The sequence below is a fragment of the Chelonia mydas genome, chromosome 20 (assembly GCF_015237465.2).
Source record: "Chelonia mydas isolate rCheMyd1 chromosome 20, rCheMyd1.pri.v2, whole genome shotgun sequence".
In the NCBI taxonomy this organism is placed as follows: Eukaryota; Metazoa; Chordata; order Testudines; family Cheloniidae; genus Chelonia; species Chelonia mydas.
In genome coordinates, this window is record NC_051260.2 from 16075057 (window position 1) to 16084874 (window position 9818).

The 9818-nt window shown below is 58.8% G+C and overlaps 1 protein-coding gene across 1 annotated transcript; it reads left to right on the forward strand.

The window, feature by feature from the left end:
* Positions 1–1937: 1937 nt before the first annotated feature.
* Positions 1938–4750, forward strand: IER2 (immediate early response 2). Its single transcript, XM_037888035.2, has one exon. It carries the CDS (start codon positions 2149–2151, stop codon positions 2863–2865), a length of 717 nt encoding a protein of 238 aa, XP_037743963.1. The 5' UTR covers positions 1938–2148; the 3' UTR covers positions 2866–4750.
* The last annotated feature ends 5068 nt before the right edge of the window (positions 4751–9818 follow it).

The window sequence follows — 9818 nt, forward strand, 5'->3', positions numbered from 1 at the left end:
ATGGATGGGGCTGTAGGGGGACTGTGGGGGTGACAGGCAGGTGGTGGGAGGAGATTGGGGGGTCACAGGCAGGTGGTGAGTGGGCTGGGGAAGATTGGGGGGGCTGTGGGGTGACAGGCAGGTGGGGGGGATGGAGGGAGATCGGGGGGGGCACCGGGGTGGGTGCAGTCCCACGTGCTGTGCGCACAGGCAGGCTGCGGGGGCGGGATCTGCAGCGCGAGCCGATGGGTTTTTCCCCCTAGGATCCCGGAAGGACGCTCCCCATAGGCCCCAACGGGGCCTTCCAGCCTCTGCCCTTATACGGAAAGAGGAAGCGAGGCGGCTGCGAACGTCGCCCCTTTTGGAACGTTGGTGCGCGCCGCGTTCGGATCCCGCCCCCTGTCGTCATGGGCCCCTAATATAGTCATGGAAACGGTAACCAGGGGGAGGCTGGGGTGACCTCAAAAGTGGGGCGGAGCCTCCTCCTCCTCCTCTTCCTTCCTCTTAAAGCGTTGGCCGGGGAACACGGGCAGGGGGGCCGGGCCTGCGGTGGGGCGGGGGCAGAGCGTGGGGGGGGGGATTGACTTTAACCCCCCCCCATTCCTGCGCCCCAGCAGCGACCCCCTGGCCAGGGCAGGGGCCCGCTGCATTGCATTCCCTCGCCGCAGGCGGGCGGGGGAGGTGATCCTGGCGGCCTCTTCGCGGCCCCGAGGCTATGATCCGAAGGGAAAGAGGGGAAAGCAGGTTTGCGTTGGAGCTGGAGCCCCCATTGCGCCGCCCTGGCGTTTGCTGCGGGGTTTCTTGCGCGGCCGACACCGATTTTGGGGTGGCTCGAGCGCACAACCAGTGCTAAGCACTAGTACCTTACGAGGGGAGTAGAAACAGTTTTGCAATGCAGCCGCTTGCAGCGGGCACACGCATCCTAAACGGACGGAGTAAAATTTCATTCACGCCGAGTTCCGGCTCAGATTTGGGATGTGCTGTAGTACGGGTTGTTTATTGGCACGACACAAGACGCAGCGATTGCATTGTACAGGCACACACTTTGCAGCCAACACGCAGGGGTTGCAGTGACTCCAGTCCGTGGATTGAAACAGAGTTGCAGCTAAAAACACAGAGTGCGCGGTTTACACACACAGAGAAAGCGACGTGTGCATTTGCCCTGGCGGTTGCATTCCACGTACACAAGGTGCCTTTTATCTAGCAGAGATTGCATCCTCACACACGCTCTGCTTCTGCTGCACTGCACGCAGGGACAGATTGATTTGGCAGACTGCATTAAACGGCGATGGGGCTTTTTGCTCAGACACAGAGATGCTGCACGTGAGGGTTGCGCTCACAGGCTGCACTGGCTGATTGCATTTGCACTTAACACAGCGATGGTGCTTGTGCTCCCGTTATTGCGTTGCAGACGCAGCTCGATTGTGCAGCGGGCTGTATTGCACGTCGTCGTGCACTAGCTTTGCATTTCTGCATCGCGTTGCGCGGGCACGTGCCTTAGCCGCTGCATTCAATGCATCGCGCGCGCCCAGGCATGGTGCAACAGCTGCGGCACCGACGGCTCCGCACAGCCGGTTGGCGTTGGCGCCTCACACCCGGCCCGGGGGCAGCAGCTGCACTGCGCGCGCAGACCAGCGCCCATCGCTACCTTGGACGCGCAAAATAAAGCACAAAGTGGCCGGGCCTCTGGCTGCTTTTGCAAAAGGGGCCGCGAGTGGCTGGACGTGCCGGGGGGGGGGTGTCCCTGTTGCATTGACCCGCCCCCCTTCAGCCGCTTTGCTGCGGCTGGCGGCTTCCTCCTCCGCCTCCCCTCCCCCACTCCCCGGCATTTCCGCCCTCCCCTCCCCCTGCAGTAGCCGCTGGGGGTGGCGGCGCGTTGCACAGGCCGGATGCGGCTGACGGAGTGGGCGGGGGCGGCCCGGGCGCTGAGATCACCGGGGGTATAAAAGCAGCGGCGCTGGGCGCGGCTGGGCTTAGTCGGGGCGGCGGGTCCGAGGCGGCGGCGGAAGGCGGCGGCGGAGCACAAGGCTCAGCAACAAAAGGCGGCGGAGCAGCGGCGGGGGCGGGAAGACCCAGGCGCAGCCCCTCCCCCTCTCTCTCCCCCCGTTCCCCAGTCGGTGCAAAGGGCGCCGGCCGCGCGCACCCGCCAGACCCGCGCAGCAGCCCGGCATGGAGGTGCAGAAGGAAGCCCAGCGCATCATGACCCTGTCGGTGTGGAAGATGTACAACTCCCGCCTGCAGCGCGGCGGCCTCCGGCTGCACCGGAGCCTGCAGCTCTCGCTGGTCATGCGGAGCGCCCGGGAGGTCTATCTCTCCGCCAAGCTGGAGGAGGACGAGGAGGGGGGACTTGGGCCGCAGCCCTGCCTGGGGGAGGAAGGGGCCGGCCAGCCCCCGCTGCCGGCCGCCGCCTCCCCCGGCCCCCAGGCCCCGGAGGAGCGGGCAGCCCCCGCGGACCGTGGAAGCGCCCCGGGCGCCGGCGAGCCGGAGCCCATGGAGACGCAGGACAGCAGCGGGGACGTGCCCCAGGCGCCCGCCCCTCCGGCGGCTCCAGCGCCCGGGGCGGGTAGGCGGCCGGCGCGGGGGGTTTCGTTGCCGCCCGCGGGCAAAGCCAGCAGGAAGCGGCGGAGCAGCAGCTTGGACAAGCCGGGGGCGGCCGAGGCCGGGCTGGTGCCCACCAAGAAGGCCCGGCTGGAGGCGGCGGAGGAGGAGGGCGAGCGGCAGCCCCAGGGACAGGACGGCCCCTTCCCCAGCCTGGCCAAAGTCCTGCAGACCCGCTTCTCCGGGATGCTGCGGGGCGGCCCGCCCAAGGGCCCCGAGCCCACGCCGGGCTGCCGGCCCGGGGACGGGGTGCTCAGCATACTGGTCCGAGCCGTGGTGGCCTTTTAAATGCCCTTCCCCGCCGCCTGGGGGGACTCGTGGCTGGGGGACCTGCCCCGCGGCGCGCAGCGGCTCGCTCGGCTCCTGGCGGGAGCCATGGGGCAGGACGGGGGGTCGCTTTTGGGGGCGCAGCCCCCCTCTCCCTGGCGGAGGGGGGGCGGGGAGCCGGCCGGGAGAGAGGCACACGAAGGCCGGGGATGGATTGCGAGGACAGCGGAAGAAGGATCGGACTTCCCCCCACCCCCCCCCACGCACGTCCCTCCCCACCCTGCTGGGTCCAGGGGGGAGGCGAGACAAAAGGACCGAGAGACGCTGCCGCTTTGTGTGCGTGGGAGCGGGGGGGCTCTGGCCCAAGTTCACGATGGGGAAGAGAGACTCGCAGACCGGGCCGAGCTTCTCCTGCCTGCTCCTCACTGACAGATGGTTTATTTTTGTGTAGAGACGTGCTATATGCGGACCTGGGGTCAATCGGTGCTATTCCATAACCCCCACCCCGGGGGGCGGGGGTTGGGGTGGTTTTTTTTTGGTAACTTGAAACTTTTTGGCCTCTTCTCCTCCGTGTTGTTCTGTGTCCTTGTGATCGCAGCATGGTTGCTGGGGGGGCGAGAGAGGGGGCTGCAGACCTGGTGGCCAGATGCGAGATAAAGGGGTTTAAAAGAGAGCGAACAGTGCTGAGAAATATTCAAGAAAGGGATCTGTTGCCTCGAGGGAGGGAGGGCTGGGTTTCTCCCGCCCGCCTCCTAGGCTTCGTTCTCCAGCACCCCCAGAAAGTGGGGGGATGGTGGAAGATGGGTGTCCTACTTACTAGATTTCTTTCCTCAGGGGTACTTTTTTAAAAAGTGTGTTTTTGTGTGTTTGTTTTTGTTTTTCAAGAGGCCTTTTTTCTTTTAACCAACGAAAAGCTCTCAAAGCAGGATTCAGTAAGGAAACTTCCCCCTCTTCCAGCCAGGCCTACAAGTTGACACACCACTCATATGACCAGTCATTGCATCACACTGGGTCTAGAAAGGCAGCGGGGAATTTCCTGTTCAGACCGCCGCCGGTAGATTTTTGTGTGTGTGGAGAGCTGGTTTTTCAAGGTGTGGGTGGGGTGTGTGTCAGCTTGACTCATTTAACCCTGTAAAGGGGAACTGAGACAAGGCTGCCTTCTGCTGCTTGCTCTTAAAAATCAAATAAAAGCTTAAAAATAATTTAAAAAAACCCTACAAAAATCATAGACTCCAGAGGTATTTTATTTCCTCTTCCACCTGGGGGTGGTGGAGGGAAGTTTCCTTTACTCAGAGTTTTGAGTTATTTGAACTAATCCATGTAAGATACGATTATTAAAATTCTTGGTCTGAAATGCTGAAGATCGAAAGAGAAGAGCGTGTTTGAGAAGGGCAGAAATCCTGGTGACACACCGCCACCCTGGAATCTTCAAAGCGAAATTGTCACGTGTTCAAATCCCATTGTAAAACCCTGAGAATTGGCCATCTTTCTGTTGTCATGGCTGGTGGGGCTAAGATCCCTCCCCACGCCACTGTCTTGTTTAAAATCAGATGCCCCTCAAGTTCTCTTCGAGTCTAAGGAGAGGAGGGGCCGATCAGTCTGTGTTTGTGAATGTCATGATGGCTTTACGTATATGTGTGAACAAAAATCATTCTCTGGTTCCTGAGTTTGCTAGTTGCCCGCAGAGGAAACTAGCGAATGGATTAAACAAATGGGGGGGGAAAACCCTACACAGTTGAGACATTTCTTTTTAAATGTTACCCATGTGTCTTGAATACTTGTAATTTATATCTATAGTTCCCCCTTTTTTTATTGTCTTGGGGGGGGGGGGGAAACGGCATGGACTGGGGTTTCCTCCTCTTGTGTCATTTTTTTTTTGTTAAATAAAATCCATTTGTGAAACTGGTGAAGTTGTGGTGCTCTGAATTTGTCATGAAAATGGGAAATGGGTGGTTTTTTGTGTGTTTTGTGTAAAGGCCTGGCTAAATTTAGTGGCATGCGTTTTTTTTTTTCTTTTGGTTTGGCCTGTTCCAGGCTGGACAGATGCAGCTGCCACTGTTGTCAGGCCTTGAGCGAAAACTAGATGGGCTCCTAACCCCTCGTGGATGAGGCTGGCTGTGAATTCTGTTTGTTACAGTAGGACCCCGGTGCTGTACACAGTAGAGGATCCAGCGTGGAAGGAGGCTGATTCATTCCATTGGCCCAGCCAGCATCCACCCGCTTCTCTCCCTCCCCCTGAGTCTGGGCCTCTATATCCCTTTGTGATCTTCCCCCCACCTTGGGTGACCCCATGCCAGGGTGACAGAAATATCGAGTTGCATAACAGTGCCCTTGGGTTGTGGTGGGAGTGTAAACAGGAGAGGTTTAAATGGCCTAGTAACTGCAGACTTGTAACTGGTTAGAAATACTCCCTTATAAACGTGGGCATCTTGCCAGCTAGGGGGCAGTTAAAACTGTTCAGGTTGTGGGAGGGGTTGGTTCTGTGTCCTCTTAAACAGCTGGCATGACTTCCGTGGAGGTAGATGAGCGAGCTGGGCATGGCTGCGAGGGGATTATAGCTGGCGAGATAAAATGGATCTTTTATTGGCCTGGCACAAGGGAGGTGGGTTCGAAGCACATCTGCTGGGGGCAGGTGCAATCCCTGTGAGCTGGGAGCCGGCCTCTGGCCTTGCTGTGATCCCCCTGCAAAATAATCAAGCTATATAGAAAGGGGGGGGAGGGTGCTCAGGGCTCCTGCGGCTGTGGTGGGGGATTGGGACATGCCCTTGCTAGATGGGAGGTAGGATTGTGGAAGGGGGGAGATGTCACAGGACTGGGGATAGGTTCACAATTGCTGCTGGTCGGGCATTGAAAGCGTAACCTGTGTCCTGGTGATCCAGCCCTGGCAGGGGCACAAATGAGGGAACGATGGATCCCTGGACTTTAAAGCACTGTTGGCTGGTAACCTGAGCCAGGCCTGTGGGGGTTTCCTTTATTATTTCCCCAGTGTTAAAGGGGCGAGGACTTTGCGTATTGTCTCCTGGGCCCTCCCTGGAACTGCTCACCCCAGTCACTGGTGACTAGATCAGTTCCTTGGCCGTGGTCAAAGCCAGGCTGGGGGTGCGTTGGGCTTCAGGAATTCTGCTCTGCATGATCCAGACTGCGGCAAGGTGAACCTCAATTTCGCATCCACTCGTTGCCCGCCCCCCACGAAGCCAGGCAGGTTGATTCCTACCGCCCCCCAAAAGCCCTGTGTAAAGGACCCCGTCAAACAAAATTAATGCATCTGAGCTGGATTTACACTGGTGCAGGATTTTTACAGCCGGTCTGTGTATCCGTGACACCCCTAAGGGCTGCGTGTGTGTTCCCGTCGAGTATTCAGCCGTAGCCTTCCGCGCTGGGAGTCTCCATAGCTCGTGCAGCCTCTGACCTTCCTAGCCCTGTGAAAATCAAAGGGGTTTAGTACAGACGGGTCCATGACGCAGCTGCCCAGTGCTGCGTCTCCTTGTTTCTATTGTAGCTGTTTCCGGCAGCCCTGTTGTTGTGGGTGCTGTACAAACACGTGCGCCCAAGCGCTCACATAGACGAGTGGCAGAAGGAGGGGAAACTGAGGCACTGAGCAGGTGTGGGATTTGCCTGAGGTCACTGGTGGAGCTGGGGAGAGAACCCAGGCATCCAACCTTCTTGCTACTTCCAGGCTGGGCTGTATTTCCAATCACTTGCCTAGATGTGCGGAAGCCCCAGCGCCATGTGCTTTGAGCCTGATGGTGCCATGTTTCCACTTATGTGAAGTGAGTAAAACGCGTCTCGGTCAGTTTCTACCTCCGGTCCGCCATAGGCAGGGCAGGGCTAGCCCCAGTGTGCAGATGGGAAACCAAGGCATGGAGAGGCTAAATGACTTGCCCAAGGTCACATGGTAATCATGAGGCAGAGTAGGGAATTGAACCCATGTCCTAGGCTCATGCTTAACCACTGGGCTGCCGCGCCTCTCTTTGCATAGGTGAAGTCCGAATAAATGAAATGCCGGGGCGGACGTTGCCACCCTTTAACAAGTATCTTATCCATGTATTTTTTTTTAAGGTTACCACAGAATAAATCCCCCATGGTTGATATTGTAGCCAGCTTAAAGAGCTGGCTACTGTGTCTGTGCAGCTCCCCCCTAGTGGCTGGAGTCTGAACTTTTCATTGGTGTGTCATAGTCCCTGTAGTGCAAACACTGAGTGGGGAGTCTCCTGTCGCTCAAGCAAGAAGGGGGCCTGGGTGCAGGAGGATATGAGTTTTGTTCCCAGCTGCTGCTGTGAAATCCGGTGTGTGGCAGGAGTGAGGATAGCTGTCCTACTTGGAGATTCATGCTGATTTTTAAAACTGGGGGGTTGAAAGCAGCCAAAATCTGTGGTTTGACCATCGCTTTCTGTGGAGCAGTGCAAACGCTGTCGCTTTACATTGGCTGGGGTTTTCCTGGGCCTGGTTGCAGGAGCTCTGTAGGGACGTGCGTGATCTGCGCCAAGCAGCCAGATTCGAGTACAATGGGGTAAATTGCATTTCTCTGCCTTAGGGAGCAGCCTGCATTTGTCTCTCTCTGGTTTTGGGTAGAATCATAGAATCATAGAATATCAAGGTTGGAAGGGACCTCAGGAGGTCATCTAGTCCAACCCCCTGCTCAAAGCAGGACCAATCCCCAATTAAATCCTTGCTTGTTCTCAGTCTGGAGTCTAAGAATAAAAGTTGTGAGATGTCACAACCTTCCCACAGGAGTATTTTGGGGTTTTCATCTAGATTTTGTGTGCATATGTCATGATCATATGAGGAACACCCCCGCCTCAGCTCAGTCTGCCCCCCTTTTCCGCCGGCAGCTCCCTGCATGATGGGAAATGCCGTGGGTGCGCTCAGAGGAGGTTTGTGGCAGGAAGGGAAAGGACGACTGGGCAGGAAACAGAGCAGCAGAGAGATGGTGGGGAAGCAGCTGTAGAGGGACAGGATAGAGCTGTGGGCTGCCTGGGGGGGTGGGGGGGGCCTGTCTGGCAGAATCCAGCACCCCTCACCCCCATGCAGCTGCAGCAGGACCTGACAAGGGGGTGGTTTTGGCAGAATCCAGCCCTCCTGCCCTCGGTGAAGTGGTATTAGAGAACGGCTTCCTTTCTAGCAGCCGCCCATCAGAGACAGGATGCTGGGGCGGATGGGCCCATTCTGCTTCGCCGGTTCCCAGGCCACAGGCGAGGTTCCGGTGTTCTCACGGGGGCCGGGCACCCTCGGGCGCCCATGAGCCGTGGGAGGGGGGGCAGGGAGCGCACACAGGCCCAGTGGCAGGGCCAAGAGGGTGATAGTTGTGATCCTGGTTATTGCTGCCCTGCCTTGGGCTGCAGTGCTGGACATATACTGCTGCTCTAACAGCAGGGCCATAGGGAACTGCCACCCAGGGAGGCAGTGGGTTGTAATGGTTAGAGCAGTGGGGCTGGGTGTCAGGACCCCTGGGTTCTATCCCCAGCTCTGGGAGGGGAGCTGGGTTCAGTGATTAAAGCAGGGGGGCGCTGGGAGCCAGGATGCCTGGGTTCTATCCCCAGCTCTGGGAGGGGAGCTGGGTTCAGTGATTAAAGCAGGGGGGGGCTGGGAGCCAGGATGCCTGGGTTCTATCCCCAGCTCTGGGAGGGCAGTGGGGGCTAGTGGATTAGAGACCTGAAAGAGTTTATGGTCAAAGAGCTTCAAGGCTTGACGTGCAGCGTCTAGAGTGCGATTCCCATGGGATGGGATTTGCACAATTACCCCCCCCCCCGCATGCAGGGCTATCTTTGTTCCAACAGGTGAGGAAACTGAGGCACAGAGAGCCAGAGTGGCTTACCCAGCAAGTCACTCCAACTACTAGACTCACTCCTCTCCCAGAGCTTGGGTAGATCCCAGGAGTCCTGACTCCCAGCCTCCCTGTTCTGCCCACTAGACCCCACTCACCTCCTACACCCAGGCACAGACCGCAGGAGTCCTGACCCCGATCACCTGCTCTAACCACCAGACTATGCTGCCTCCCTGGGAGGCGGTTCCTGGTGGTGCTAAGTGGGTCTGAGGCGCGCCCTGTAATTGCCCAGCCTGGGTCTCTGTAATAAGTCTGTCTGGCCCCTCCCTGCCCATGGTGTGAGGTGTGCGGGGAACGTGGGAGCCCCGCACACCCCAGGAACGTGGGGAGGACACGGAGGGGCCCAGGGAGGAGACGCCCTGTGCATGTACCTACACGTGCTCATGCAGGTTTCCACTTGGGGTTGGGGCTCAGGACGCCGGGGTTCTCTCTCTGGCTGGAGCAGGGGTGAGGTGGGGGCAGGGGTGTGTGTGTAAATTGTGTTTCTATGTTGTCGAATTCTAGCGTGTGTGTGTTTGTGGGTGTGCGTGCACACACACACACACTCTCTCTCTCTCCCCCCCACCCACCCTGGGAGTTGGGGGGAGGGGGGCCGTGATCCCTCTCCCATGTGAGGGATTCTGTCCCAGGCCAGGTGGGGGATTCTCTTCCCTGGGGAGGGGAAGGGAGATGAGTCCTCTCCTGGGGGGCATAGGGAGGGGGTGCATTACGGGGGGGGGGCTGGCCCCCATGCAGGCTCCCCCCCAGCTCAGCCCTGACTGCACATGGGCTGACATGCCCGCGGCTCAGGGAGGCGGCCTGGGAAAATGGCGAGCCGCTCCCGGCCACTCATGTCCCCCGCCCAGGGCGGTGGCTCCAACGCCGGGTGCGGCGCCAGGCTGGGGCGTGGGGGCCGCTGGCATGTGCCCCAAAGGGCTTTGTAAGGATTTCCTGGAGGGGCAAAGGGGGCTCCAGGTGAGTCTCCCCCGTGCAGAGGTTTGAAGGGTATTTTGTGGGGGGGGAGCATATGGAGGGTACATGATGTAGTGATAGGGGGCAGGCAGGGGCACGTGTGGGGAGGTGGGACAGTTGTATATAAGGCAGAGCCTGTTTGGGGGAAGGCAGGTACTATTTTTTGAGGGCAGAGGGACTGGGAGCCAGGACTCCTGGG

Coding starts and splice junctions, on each gene's coding strand:
- IER2 (XM_037888035.2), top strand. CDS start 2,149: ATGGAGGTGCAGAAGGAAGCCCAGCGCATCATGACCCTGTCGGTGTGG.